Source organism: Ascaphus truei, chromosome 19, assembly GCF_040206685.1.
Source record: "Ascaphus truei isolate aAscTru1 chromosome 19, aAscTru1.hap1, whole genome shotgun sequence".
Classification (NCBI taxonomy): domain Eukaryota; kingdom Metazoa; phylum Chordata; class Amphibia; order Anura; family Ascaphidae; genus Ascaphus; species Ascaphus truei.
Window position 1 is genome coordinate 20710224 of NC_134501.1, and position 15451 is coordinate 20725674.

A 15451-nucleotide genomic window follows, 5' to 3' on the forward strand; every position below is an offset into this window, starting at 1 on the left:
GCGTGTGTGTATAAATGTGTGTGTGTGTGTGTGTGTGTGTGTGCATGTGCTGTGTGTGTATAAATGTGTGTGTGTGTATGTGCTGTGTGTGTATAAATGTGTGTGTGTGTATGTGCTGTGTGTGTATATGCTGTATTTGTGTGTGTGCGCGCGCATGTACTGTGTGTGTTTATATGTTCATGTGCTGTGTGTGTATGTGTGTGTATCTATGTGCATGTGCTGTATGTGTATGTATGTGAATTAGCTCTGTGTGTGTGTGTGTGTGTGTGTGTGTGTATGTGAATGTACTGTGTGTGTGCATGTGTTGTGTGTTGTGTATGTATGTATGTGCTGTGTGTATTTGTTATGTGTGTTTATGTATGTGAATGTGTTGTGTGTATGTGTGTGTGTATTTTCTGTGTGAGTGCATGTGCATTTGCGTGTGTGTGAGCATGTTCTGTGTGTGCATGTGCTGTATGTATTATGTGTGTGAGTCTTCTGTATGTGTTGTGTGTGCATGTGCTGTATGTGTATGTTCGGTGTGTGTATGTTCTGTCTGTGCATGTGTGTGTATGCATGTCCTGTATGTTATGTGTGCGTGCATGTGCTGTATGTTATGTGTGCGTGCATGTGCTGTATGTATTGAATGTGTGATGTTTGTGTACATGTGATGTATGTGTTGTGTGTGTGTGTGTGTGTGTGTGTGTGTGTGTGTGTGTGTGTGTGTGTGTGTGTGTGTAATGTGTGTGTGTGGTGAGTCTATGCAAGTATTGTGTAGTCTACATACACATACATGTTTTGTGTGTATGTGCATATGTGCTTATTATGTGCTGGTTACTGTATCACAAATACAACTGGATACACAAACACAATTATGAACACAGACACAGATTACAGACACAACACACATTAGGGGCACATATTATGTACACACACACACACACACACACACACACACACACACACACACACACACACACACACACACACACACACACACACACACACATCTGTTCCTCTTCAGTTTAAAGTAAAACCCATCAGATCCAAAGCTTTCACAACCCAACATATAATAATAGGACATCTGGTTTAAAGACAGCGACTCTCAGAGAGAGAGCGCGAGAGAGAGAGCGCGAGAAAGTGAGGGAGCAGGAGAGACAAAGTGAGCGAAAGAGAGAGACAAAGTGAGCGAAAGAGAGAGACAAAATGAGGGAGAGCGAGAGAGAGCAAGAGAGGCAGACAGTGAGTAAAAGAGAGAGAGAGCGCGCGAGAAAGTGAGGGAGAAGGAGAGACAAAGTGAGCGAGAGAGAGAGCAAGAGAGGCAGACAGTGAGTAAAAGCGAGAGAGAGGCAGTGAGTGAGAGAGGAAGAGTGAATGAGAGACAGAGAGGGAAGAGACAGAGAATGGGTGAGAGACAAACAGTGAGAGAGAGACTGAGATGGAGAGAGAGGGGGGGGGGGGGGAGAGGTAGAGTGATAAAGATGCAGTGAGAAAGAGACAGAGGGACTTATTCATTCACATGTGATATTGCTGATCAAGGCATATGGACGTGAGTGGGAGTTTCCGTGCGATGGAGCCCGACCGGCACTATCACAAGTTAATGAATAACTGCCATTCAAGTCAGTCATAGTTTTCAGGCAATCATGATGAGATCAGCCACTTCTCAGTGGATTGGAGATACCGCCAGCCACACCCACTAGGACACACCCACTAGGACACACCCACACCCACAAGAAGACACCATCACCCACATCCACTAGGAGACACCTCCACCCACTAAGAGACACCTCCACCCACTAGGAGACACCTCCACCCACACCAACTAACTAGACCAACCACTAAGAGACACCTCCACCCAAACCCACTAACTACACCCACTAGGAGACACCTCCACCCACTAAGAGACACCTCCACCCACTAGGACACACCCACACCCACAAGAAGACACCATCACCCACATCCACTAAGAGACACCTCCATCCACTAAGAGACAACTCCACCCACTAGGAGACACCTCCACCCACACCAACTAACTATACAACCACTAGGAGACACCTCCACCCACTAAGAGACACCTCCACCCAAACCCACTAACTACACCCACTAGGAGACACCTCCACCCACTAAAATACACCTCCACCCACACCAACAAACTACACCCACTAAGAGACACCTCCACCCAAACCCACTAACTACACCCACAAGGAGACACCTCCAGCCACTAAGAGACACCTCCACCCACACCAACAAACTACACCCACTATGAGACACCTCCACCCACTAAGAGACAGCTCCACCCACACTAACTATATCCCCTAGGAGACACCTCCACCCCCTAAGAGACATCTCCACCCACACCAACTAACTACACCCACTAGGCGACACCTCTACCCACATCCACTGTAACACCTCCATCTACATCAACTAGGAGACACCTCCACCCATACCCACTAAGAGACATGACCATACACACTAACTAAAAGACACCTCCATCCATACCCACAAGGAGACACCTCCACTCACACCCACTAACAAAGAGACACCTTGACTCACATCCACTAAGAGACACCTCCACCTATAATCAGTGGGAGACACCTCCACCTACAACTAGGAGACACCCCTACCCACACCAACTAAGAGACATCTTCATCAACATTCACCAACTAGGAAACACCTCCACCCATAATCACTAAGAGACACCTCCACCCATACCCACTAAGATGCCTCCACCAACACGCACTAAATAAGAGACACCTCCACTCATACCCACTAACTAAGACGCCTCCACTAACATCCACTAAATAAGAAACACCTTCACCCATACCAACTAAGAGACACCTCCAACCATGCTCACTAAGAAACACCTCCAACCATGCTCACTAAGAAACACCTCCAACCATGCTCACTAAGAGACACCTCCAACCATGCTCACTAAGAAACACCTCCAACCATGCTCACTAAGAGACACCTCCAACCATGCACACTAAGAGACACCTCCAACCATGCTCACTAAGAAACACCTCCAACCATGCTCACTAAGAGACACCTCCAACCATGCTCACTAAGAGACACCTCCAACCATGCTCACTAAGAGACACCTCCAACCATGCTCACTAAGAAACACCTCCAACCATGCTCACTAAGAGACACCTCCAACCATGCTCACTAAGAAACACCTCCAACCATGCTCACTAAGAAACACCTCCAACCATGCTCACTAAGAAACACCTCCAACCATGCTCACTAAGAGACACCTCCAACCATGCTCACTAAGAGACACCTCCAACCATGCTCACTAAGAGACACCTCCAACCATGCTCACTAAGAAACACCTCCAACCATGCTCACTAAGAGACACCTCCAACCATGCTCACTAAGAGACACCTCCAACCATGCTCACTAAGAGACACCTCCAACCACGCTCACTAAGAGACACCTCCAACCATGCACACTAAGAGACACCTCCAACCATGCTCACTAAGAGACACCTCCAACCATGCTCACTAAGAGACACCTCCACCCATGCTCACTAAGAGACACCTCCAACCATGCGCACTAAGAAACACCTCCAACCATGCTCACTAAGAGACACCTCCAACCATGCTCACTAAGAAACACCTCCAACCATGCTCACTAAGAAACACCTCCAACCATGCTCACTAAGAAACACCTCCAACCATGCTCACTAAGAGACACCTCCGACCATGCTCACTAAGAGACACCTCCGACCATGCTCACTAAGAGACACCTCCAACCATGCTCACTAAGAAACACCTCCAACCATGCTCACTAAGAGACACCTCCAACCATGCTCACTAAGAGACACCTCCAACCATGCTCACTAAGAGACACCTCCAACCATGCTCACTAAGAGACACCTCCAACCATGCTCACTAAGAGACACCTCCAACCATGCTCACTAAGAGACACCTCCAACCATGCTCACTAAGAGACACCTCCAACCATGCTCACTAAGAGACACCTCCAACCATGCTCACTAAGAGACACCTCCAACCATGCTCACTAAGAAACACCTCCAACCATGCTCACTAAGAGACACCTCCAACCATGCTCACTAAGAAACACCTCCAACCATGCTCACTAAGAGACACCTCCAACCATGCTCACTAAGAGACACCTCCAACCATGCTCACTAAGAGACACCTCCATCCATGCTCACTAAGAGACACCTCCAACCATGCTCACTAAGAAACACCTCCAACCATGCTCACTAAGAGACACCTCCAACCATGCTCACTAAGAAACACCTCCAACCATGCTCACTAAGAGACACCTCCAACCATGCTCACTAAGAAACACCTCCAACCATGCTCACTAAGAAACACCTCCAACCATGCTCACTAAGAGACACCTCCAACCATGCTCACTAAGAAACACCTCCAACCATGCTCACTAAGAGACACCTCCAACCATGCTCACTAAGAAACACCTCCAACCATGCTCACTAAGAGACACCTCCAACCATGCTCACTAAGAGACACCTCCACCCATGCTCACTAAGAGACACCTCCAACCATGCTCACTAAGAGACACCTCCAACCATGCTCACTAAGAGACACCTCCAACCATGCTCACTAAGAAACACCTCCAACCATGCTCACTAAGAAACACCTCCAACCATGCTCACTAAGAAACACCTCCAACCATGCTCACTAAGAGACACCTCCAACCATGCTCACTAAGAGACACCTCCAACCATGCTCACTAAGAAACACCTCCAACCATGCTCACTAAGAGACACCTCCAACCATGCTCACTAAGAGACACCTCCAACCATGCTCACTAAGAGACACCTCCAACCATGCTCACTAAGAGACACCTCCAACCATGCTCACTAAGAGACATCTCCAACCATGCACACTAAGAGACACCTCCAACCATGCTCACTAAGAGACACCTCCAACCATGCTCACTAAGAGACACCTCCACCCATGCTCACTAAGAGACACCTCCAACCATGCTCACTAAGAAACACCTCCAACCATGCTCACTAAGAGACACCTCCAACCATGCTCACTAAGAAACACCTCCAACCATGCTCACTAAGAAACACCTCCAACCATGCTCACTAAGAGACACCTCCAACCATGCTCACTAAGAGACACCTCCAACCATGCTCACTAAGAGACACCTCCAACCATGCTCACTAAGAGACACCTCCAACCATGCTCACTAAGAAACACCTCCAACCATGCTCACTAAGAGACACCTCCAACCATGCTCACTAAGAGACACCTCCAACCATGCTCACGAAGAGACACCTCCAACCATGCTCACTAAGAGACACCTCCAACCATGCTCACTAAGAGACACCTCCAACCATGCTCACTAAGAGACACCTCCAACCATGCTCACTAAGAGACACCTCCAACCATGCTCACTAAGAGACACCTCCAACCATGCTCACTAAGAGACACCTCCAACCATGCTCACTAAGAAACACCTCCAACCATGCTCACTAAGAGACACCTCCAACCATGCTCACTAAGAGACACCACCAACCATGCTCACTAAGAGACACCTCCAACCATGCTCACTAAGAGACACCTCCATCCATGCTCACTAAGAGACACCTCCAACCATGCTCACTAAGAAACACCTCCAACCATGCTCACTAAGAGACACCTCCAACCATGCTCACTAAGAAACACCTCCAACCATGCTCACTAAGAGACACCTCCAACCATGCTCACTAAGAGACACCTCCAACCATGCTCACTAAGAAACACCTCCAACCATGCTCACTAAGAGACACCTCCAACCATGCTCACTAAGAAACACCTCCAACCATGCTCACTAAGAGACACCTCCAACCATGCTCACTAAGAGACACCTCCAACCATGCTCACTAAGAGACACCTCCAACCACGCTCACTAAGAGACACCTCCAACCATGCTCACTAAGAGACACCTCCAACCACGCTCACTAAGAGACACCTCCAACCATGCTCACTAAGAGACACCTCCAACCACGCTCACTAAGAGACACCTCCAACCATGCTCACTAAGAGACACCTCCAACCATGCTCACTAAGAGACACCTCCAACCATGCTCACTAAGAGACACCTCCAACCATGCTCACTAAGAGACACCTCCAACCATGCTCACTAAGAGACACCTCCAACCATGCTCACTAAGAAACACCTCCAACCATGCTCACTAAGAGACACCTCCAACCATGCTCACTAAGAGACACCTCCAACCATGCTCACTAAGAAACACCTCCAACCATGCTCACTAAGAGACACCTCCAACCATGCTCACTAAGAAACACCTCCAACCATGCTCACTAAGAGACACCTCCAACCATGCTCACTAAGAGACACCTCCAACCACGCTCACTAAGAGACACCTCCAACCACGCTCACTAAGAGACACCTCCAACCATGCTCACTAAGAGACACCTCCAACCATGCTCACTAAGAGACACCTCCAACCATGCTCACTAAGAGACACCTCCAACCATGCTCACTAAGAGACACCTCCAATCACGCTCACTAAGAGACACCTCCAACCATGCTCACTAAGATACACCTCCAACCATGCTCACTAAGAGACACCTCCAACCATGCTCACTAAGAGACACCTCCAACCATGCTCACTAAGAGACACCTCCACCCACACCAACAACATCCATCAACTAAGATACACCTCCACCCACATCCACTAAGACTTCTCCCACCTATACCTAGTAAGAGATACCTCCTACCGTTCCCACTAAGAGACACTTCCCCGGCTTGATGGCAGTGCCATCGGTGCGACGGCACCTGGCCACGCGGGTACCGGGGCCTGCGCTCTTCCCCGGCCCAGTTTTATGCTGCGGTCGTCAAATTTACCACCACAACATATAAACTGTGATTGCCGTGGGAGCGCACGAGGCCGGCCTCTCCTCCTGCTACCATGTGACGACGCGTCGCCATGACAACATGATGCTGCGTCGCCATGACAGCGCAACGTCACATGAGGGCGGGCAAGAGGCCCTCGCGTCACGTGACGTCATCACGCCAAGGCGACACGCTGCAGCAGGAGGAGATGCCTGGGCCGGAGGGGGTAAGAGGCCCCGCCATACTCACTCTGCACTGGGTCCCGCCAAACTCCCCACCGGCCCTGTTCCCACTGATTCCATCTCACAGGGGCCCCACCCTCGCCCTCTCACTTGTGCTTGGGGTGAAGGAAGAGCTGCGGTTGGCCCCCTGGCTCAGGGCGGGTGAGGGAGGGGGCATGCTGGGTGGGGAGGTCCGTGTCTGAGTCTTCACATCGGCTGGTGAGTCTGGCATCGTAGTGCGGTATCCAGTGAGGTGCCTGCGGGGAGAGAGGGAGAGGTCAGAGGGAGAGAGGCAGTCTGGAGACAGGGCTTCTCTAATACACAATCCTCAAAGGGAAGGGGCTTCTGTAATACACAGAGTGCAGAGGCTGGGGGCTTCTCTAATACGCAGAGTGCAGAGGCGGGGGGCTTCTCGAATACACAGAGCTCAGAGGCAGGGGGATTCTCTAATACACAGAGCTCAGAGGCTGGGGGCTTCTCTGATACACAGAGCTCAGAGGCTGGGGGCTTCTCTAATACGCAGAGTGCAGAGGCGGGGGGCTTCTCTAATACACAGAGCTCAGAGGCAGGGGGCTTCTCTAATACACAGAGCTCAGAGGCAGAGGGATTCTCTAATACACAGAGCTCAGAGGCGGGGGCTTCTCTAATACACAGAGCTCAGAGGCGGGGGCTTCTCTAATACACAGAGCTCAGAGGTAGAGAGGGCTTCTCTACTACACAATCCTCAAAGGGAAGGGGCTTCTCTAATACAGAGAGATCAGAGGCTGGGGGCTTCTCTAATACGCAGAGTGCAGAGGCTGGGGGCTTCTCTAATACACAGAGCTCAGAGGCAGGGGGCTTCTCTAATACACAGAGCATCTGAGGCAGAGGGCTTCTCTAATACACAGAGCTCAGAGGCGGGAGGCTTCTCTAATACACAGAGCGATATACAGAAAGAAGGGTTAGGGGGTGCGGGGGGGCGGGGGGGATGAGAATTAGATTAAGGGCCGGGGTGGGGGGATGAGTATTACCATTCAGGTGGAGTGCGGTGATGGGTGGGGGGGGGCATAGGAACAGGACAGGGAGCAGAAAGCCATCTTCAAACACCTGCTGTTGGGATCAGCTGCTTCCCCCCCCCCCCCCCCGCCGCCACCACGCTCTGCTATTATTAACCCTTCCCTGCTTGGACACACACACACAGTATTTCTGCGCAGGTCTCTGCCAGGGATCCAGTCCGGAGGGTTCACTGCCGTTTGAAAGCGGAGGACAGGTGTGTGACAGCTGCTGTGATCAGTCCCAGGCCTTCTGCGTAACCCAGGCCAAGACCAAAGAAGGCAATGCAGGGCAGGGGAGGAAGTCTCTGCCAGGGCTGCCCTGTGCCTACACTCTTAACCCCTTCCCTGCCAGAGGAGCCGCCAATGCATTGCAAAGAGATGGAAGCCCATCAGGGTTTTATCCAGAAGGCTGCATGCATCATATCTCTTGTACAGTAGCATTAACGGAATAAAGAAAATAGATTGATCTTATCGCTGCAAATGCCCCCCCCCCCCAATTTTTGTGTATCTACCTAGATCCAAGATAGCAGCACCCCTCAAACGGTGAAGTTAAACAATAGTTGAGCGGGACTGGTCACCCTTGTTTAACCAGTAGCAGTAATGACCTGTTTATAACTGTGCTGGGCAACTCCAGTCTGTAAAAGGCCACCAACAGGTCAGGTTTTCCGGATATCCTTGCTTCAGCACCGGTGGTACAGTCTTCGACAGAGTCACTGATTGAGCCACCTGTGCTGAAGCAGGGATATCCTGAAAACCTGACCTGTTGGTGGCCCTCGAGGACTGAAGTTGCCCACGCCTGGTTTATAACCCACAGGTGACGGGGTCATTCCCTTGTATTTCTACAGTGGTGTCAGCCTCCCACCCCCAAGTTAGGGGTTCCACCCTGCGCCCCTTCTGCGGGTGAGACCCCCGCCAGTGCTGCAGATGAGTCCCTGTTATTGGTGAGCGCTGGGGTTGTTTTCCGTTTGGCTTCTGACAGGCCCGTGGATGGAAAAGTCCAGCGCTCCCAGCCCAGCTCCAGCCCAGGAATGTCTCCTGCTTTATTTGCTAATGGGTTGCAGCTGGAGGGCTGTGCGGTGACAGGGACATCTGGCTCCCATCAGACCCGGTGGGCAGGGGCCGGCACGCAGCCAGGCTTATCTGAGGAGTGTCACCCTCTGTATACAGCCCTGTGCAAAAGTGTCACAATCAGCGCAGAGGGGCATGGCCCCTTGTAATTGCACACACCAGGGGTCCTCAACTCCAGTCCTCAAGGCCCTCCAACAGGCCAGGTGTTCAGGATATCTCGGCTTCAGCACAGGTGGCTCAATCAGCGGCTCAGTCAATGACTGAGCCGCTGATTGAGCCACCTGTGCTGAAGCCGGGATTTCCTAAAAACCTGACCTGTTGGAGGGCCTTGAGGATTGGAGTTGAGGACCCCTGGCATACACCCGACGGGTCACTTACAGCAGAGCCTCCTTTGGATAAGAGGCTCAGCAGGAAGGTATGTTACTTTGCAGGGGACTGGCAGCATTGAGAAAGTCCATGTAGATGCATGGCACAGCCGCCCAGCAGAGGGGGGCATTGTGAAGGTGACCTTCACCAGAGATAGGCAAAACAACGTTTAGCTTTCTTTGCAAGACGTTTCTCTAAGTCTCACAGGGCTAATAATGTGTATAGGCCCAAGTTACAGTCTCAGCATTAAGCGAATCTAGCCATTCCAGAGAATTTAGCACATTAGGGGAAATTACAACGCACAGTGACTTAACTCTGTGGTTGCCAGAGGGGACGCGGCACCAGTGTGCCACGGCCCCTCCGCCAAATCGCGATCTCGTGACCGCTCTCCTGAGCGAACGTGATGTCACTTCATCCGGAAATGGAAGAGTCCTCCTTCCTCTTATATTTCTCTGCGTGTCAGAATGCGATCTCCCCTAGAAAACACGCCCAAAAAGGGGGTGATCTCGCAGTTACGTCCTGGGACAACCATAGGGTTAAAACACGGTGAATTGCTTGCGAACGCTGACTAGGCCCAAAATTATTTTTGCTGGGGGGGAAAAGGGACCATTTCACGCGTTTCGCAAACTCCTGTGAATGTTTTGGACATTTCCTCCCGCCAATAGTTAATGTCGCCTGACTGCTCTCTGGGTGTGAAATATATACTGGAGAGAGAAGGGTGGGGGGGAGAGAGAAGGGTGGGGGGGGGGGAGAGAGAAGGGTGGGGAGGGGGGGAGAGAAGGGGGGGGAGAGGGGAGGGGGGGGAGAGAAGGGGGGGGAGAGGGGAGGGGGGGGAGAGAAGGGGGGAGAGGGGAGGGGGGGGGGGAGAGGGGAGGGGGGGGAGAGAAGGGGGGGGAGAGGGGAGGGGGGGGAGAGAAGGGGGGAGAGGGGAGGGGGGGGAGAGAAGGGGGGAGAGGGGAGGGGGGGGGGAGAAGGGGGGGAGAGGGGAGGGGGGGCGAGGGGAGGGGGGGAGAGGAGGGGGGGAGAGGGGAGGGGGGGAAGAGAGAAGGGGGAGATAGAGAAGAGGGGAGAGAGAGAAGGGGGGGAGAGAGAAGGTGGGAGAGAGAGAAGGGGGAGGGAGAGAGAAGGGGGGGAGAGAGAAGGGGGGAGAGAGAGAAGGGGGGAAAGAGATAGAAAGGGGAGAGAGAAAAGAGGAGGAGAGAGAGAAGGGGAAAGAGGGAAAGTGTGTGTGACAGGAACATTCTGCAAGGATGGAGAACTAGGGAGAGGCTATAACAGAAAGGGGGAAGAAAGAAAGGGAGAGGCAATAGGAATTAGAAAGATACGTGAGACATATAGCTGTATAAAGAGAGCGAGAGTTACAGGAGAAAAATAAGCAACATTAGATAGTGTGGGAACAGAGCGAGGGTTAAACCATTTCCCCCAGCAGCCCTGTGCCTGCTCTTTAAATGGCTGGAAATGCAGAGCAGATGTTGGGAGGCTGATCCCAGCCCTGCGCCTAAATAAAGCAAAGTATTCCTGAAATTCAGGGACCAGCCAACGCCAAGAACAACTCCAGATAAGACCCTGAGACACAGGGCTCCATCTGGTCTGTGTTATGGAAACACTCAGTGCAGCTGGGAGCCAGAGACACTGTGCAGAGCTGGGGCTGGAGGAATGTGCTCTTCCACTGCAGAGCAAGCAGCCTATCCAACTGGGCAGAGACCTGCAGAGCATCGCTTAGCTCCTTCCATGCTAGGGACCTGCAGAGCATCGCTTGGCTCCTTCCATGCTAGGGACCTGCAGAGCATCGCTTAGCTCCTTCCATGCTAGGGACCTGCAGAGCATCGCTTAGCTCCTTCCATGCTAGGGACCTGCAGAGCATCGCTTAGCTCCTTCCATGTTAGGGACCTGCAGAGCATCGCTTAGCTCCTTCCATGTTAGGGACCTGCAGAGCATCGCTTGGCTCCTTCCATGCTAGGGACCTGCAGAGCATCGCTTGGCTCCTTCCATGCTAGGGACCTGCAGAGCATCGCTTAGCTCCTTCCATGTTAGGGACCTGCAGAGCATCGCTTAGCTCCTTCCATGTTAGGGACCTGCAGAGCATCGCTTAGCTCCTTCCATGCTAGGAACCTGCAGAGCATCTCTTAGCCCCTTCAATGTTAGCACATTGTAGTACACTTAGTTCCGGCTAAAGCGCTGTAGGAAGTAGGTAACCATTTCACTTTGTACAGAATAACATAACTAATAGGGAAACTAATTCTGGAATAAAAGAATTACATTGTAACGAAAATAACGGTTCTGTGATACACAGTGTGGTATTGTGCGCTGTCAGTGCTGTTGTGTGATACACAGTGTGGTATTGTGCGCTGGCAGTGCTGTTGTGTGATACACAGTGTGGTATTGTGCGCTGTCAGTGCTGTTGTGCGCTATGTGACGGGCACTGTGTGAGTGTTGTGCACTGTGTGACAGAGACATGCGCTGTCAGTGGTGTTGAGCGCTGTGAGAATGATGTTGTGTGCTGTGGCAGTTGTGAGCTGTGTCAGTGATGTGACGTGTGGTGTGTGAATGATGTTGTGCGACGTGAACTGTGAGTGAGTTGCGCTGTGCGTGACGTGGGAATGACGTGCGCTGTGTCAGTGACGTGTGCTGTGGGAGATGTGAGTTGTGTGAGTGATGCTGTGTAAGTGATATTGTGTGAGTGTTGTGTGAGTGGTGATGTGTAAAATGAGTTGTAAACGTGTGTGTTGTTCTGCACACGTGCTGCTTTCCTGTAATGCAGTGTGTGCCATGTATTCCTCTTGTTTACTTCACATACAGTAGTTACACATTTGTGTGTATCGCAATACAGTCAGCAGGACTGTGTGCTATCCACATGTGCAATGTCTTAGGGATTGTTTGGAATGGGCCAATGTGTCGTTTTACATGTTGATGTGTACAGTTGTGGGTTATTTGGCGAGTTGTGTGTTGATGTGTAGCGCTGTATATTGATGGGTAATGTTGTGTGTAAACAGTTGTGTGTCAATGTGAAGAGTTCTGGGTTATGTGTCGAGTTGTATGTTGATATGCACAGTTGTATGTTGATATGCACAGTTGTGTGTAGAGTTGAGTGTTATGTGTAGAGTTTTACGTTGATGTGTCCAGTTGTGTGTTGATGTGTAGAGTTGTGGGTTATGTGTAGAGTTGTACGTTGATGTGTACAGTTGTGTGTTGAAGTGTAGAGTTGTGGGCTATGCGTTGTCATTATGTTGTATTTTGTTGCTGTGTCTCAGTTATTAAATTGTTGTGTTGTTAGATTGCATTCCTGTGTGTCAGATGTCGCACTGTGCTTGGCGATCACGCCTCACTTTTGTTTATATAAACAGGTGAATTGTTTGATACCACAATTAAAACCATCTGCCATGTAAATGAATGCCAATTAACTCATCCTGTTTTAATTACCCTAGTAATTGCACTCGGTGTGCGGAGAGAATGATATGGAAATACTGGGGGCCACAGGGGTTCATGCCCCAAACAACACCCCCACCCCAATAACCAATACCCATGCACCCAGCGGTCATTAGAGATTAACCCTTCAGTGCCACAGGGCTCAGCCATACAGCGTGTGGCACTGCAAGGTTTAGACTGGCATCATGCCAGCCTAGAGTGTGTGGTAATCATGGCATGGGGCAGAGGGTACAGGGGTCTTCAGAGCAATATCAAAGAATGTGTATGCAAATAATTAGCACACCTTCTGGCTTCATTGTAAGCTGAGAGTTGCTTAGCATGGCGTCCCTGTTCCAATATCCATAAATACCCCCCAAATCTATCAATACCCCCATTTATACCTTTGTTCACTGCTGCATTCTCAGAGCCCTACTGATGTAAGGCCATTAATGCACCCCCATCGATACAGTATATACCCTATAACTCAGCCTGAAGCCGTGCTGCATTCTCACCTCGTTTAATTAAGATCCCTTATCTAGTCCCTAACGAGAGCAGTCTGCACTGTGTATTACATTCAGCATGCTGGGTGTGTGTCAATTTGCTAAATTATTAAACATCTATCGTGAAATATGAAACAAACACGAGCAACGCTAATGATGATGTCGCCTGGCTGAGTGCTTTCTCTTTGCTGTTGGAGAGAGGGATGCTGCTCTGTATTACCCAGGCTAGAGGGGTGAGTGGGTCCCGGGTGCTTGTGGCACAGGGCAGCGTGTCGCCTGATCCCTGAATGGTGCACAATGCAAAGCCGCCCTGCCTCCCAGCTGCCTCTCTGTTTGTACAGACAAGCAGCTTGTTACTCCGCGCAGCATTAACCTTCCATGTGCCACCTCACTCACAGGGCACACTGCCACCCCTGGAAGCAGTTGGGGGGAAGGCACTGGCCACTGAAGTGGGAGAACTCTAAATTTAGCATAGGATGACCTTGATGGACGTATGTCTTTTTTCAATCTCATCTACTATGCAACTATGTCACTATATAATGATGTATCTATGTAACTCCGTGCAACGCCATTCCTTTCGGAGGGGTTAGCAACACATTTTGGAACAATTTAATGGCACAGGTTGCGTGTCCCTTTCCTGATACAAGCAGGAGACACACGGTATGGCCAGAACCCACTGGCCGATGATCTGCTTGTATGTATATATTTACAGCGCACCATGGCGGCGGCAGCGGCGTATCGCAGAGCCGGCGATATAATGCGGGGAGCTACAATATAACCCAAAAGTAGGGAGAAAGGAATATCTGGCCCGATGAGCTTGCAATCCAAGTGGTACGGCAGGAGGCATGCAGGGGTTTTCGGATGTGCGGGCGAGTAAGTGCGTGTAGAGAAGGGGTGGGCCAAATACAGTCCTCGAGAGCTACCAACAGGTCAGGTTTTCAGGATATCCCTGCTTCAGCACAGGTGGCTCAATCAGTGGCTCAGTCATTCTGATTGAGCCACCTGTGCTGAGGCCGGGATATCCTGAAAACCTGACCTGTTGGTGCCTCTTGAGAACTGGAGTTGGCCGCCCCTGTGCTATGAATGTGTTTGTATATATATGTGTGTGTGTGTGTGTGTGTGTGTGAGTGAGTGTGGGGGGAGCACCTGCATGTCTGAGTGAGTCTCTCACAGCCCCCCTCTTGGTGTGCCTCCCTATTTATCATGTCTGGGAGCCTTATCTCTGCCAGCGCTGACTGCTCACTCAACCACACAACCACAGCTGTAAAATCACCCTGCATTAAACAAGGAGCTCTTAACGTTGTCTCTGCCAGAGAGGAGTCTGCTCTGGAAGCCGCTACCTCCATACACGCCCGGCATTGTGTGACGGTGTACGGCTGGCCTTGGGATACCGGCTCTGAACTGCCACAACGAAAACCCAGCAGGGGACGTGTGAAATGGGGCCATTTATCACTTTTGCCGCCAGAGGGATCACTAATGCAGGGGTGCTCAACTCCAGTTCTCAAGCCCCCCGCCCCCCCCAACAGGTCAGGTTTTTAGGATATCCCAGCTTCAGCACAGGTGGCTCAATCAGTTCCTGCTTCAGCACAGGTGGCTCAAAAAGTCCCAGCTGCAGCACAGGTGACTCAATCAGTTCCTGTTTCAGCACAGGTGGCTCAAAAAGTCCCAGCTTCAGCGCAGGTGGCTCAATCAGAGGCTCAGTGGAAGACTGAGCCTCTGATTGAGCCACCTGTGCTGAAGCTGGGATATCCTGAAAACCTGACCTGTTGGGGTTGGGGGGGATTAAGGACTGGAGTTGGGCACCCCTGCACTAACTCATTGCTGTGCAAGCTAGTGGTGCATTTTCCTCTCTGACAGATCGCTGTCTAACAAGAGGTGGAAATATTTCGTTCCTGAATTCTGTTCACATTCCAGCTCTTCCTGACCCCTCCGCCATGGATATATCTCTGACTTATTCTTTTTGTTATCCATTTTCCTGCCGGGCCCGAAAATATACCAACACGTGGCCCAATGTCCTGCTGAAAGGGTCAAG

At 50.9% G+C, this 15451-nt stretch overlaps 1 protein-coding gene across 7 annotated transcripts in view; it reads right to left on the minus strand.

Annotated features, from left to right (window-relative positions):
* The window catches only part of CBFA2T3 (CBFA2/RUNX1 partner transcriptional co-repressor 3), an 82611-nt gene that overhangs the window by 19758 nt on the left and 47402 nt on the right, over positions 1 to 15451 (minus strand). For 6 of the 7 annotated variants that reach the window (XM_075576815.1, XM_075576814.1, XM_075576813.1 and 3 more), the window contains one exon: positions 7158 to 7303. In XM_075576815.1, the coding sequence (XP_075432930.1) occupies positions 7158 to 7278 (121 nt within the window). In that variant the 5' untranslated portion in view covers positions 7279 to 7303. Of the gene's footprint in view, positions 1 to 7074; positions 7304 to 15451 lie in introns of those variants that run through there. The other variant, XM_075576817.1, reaches the window with a different exon arrangement.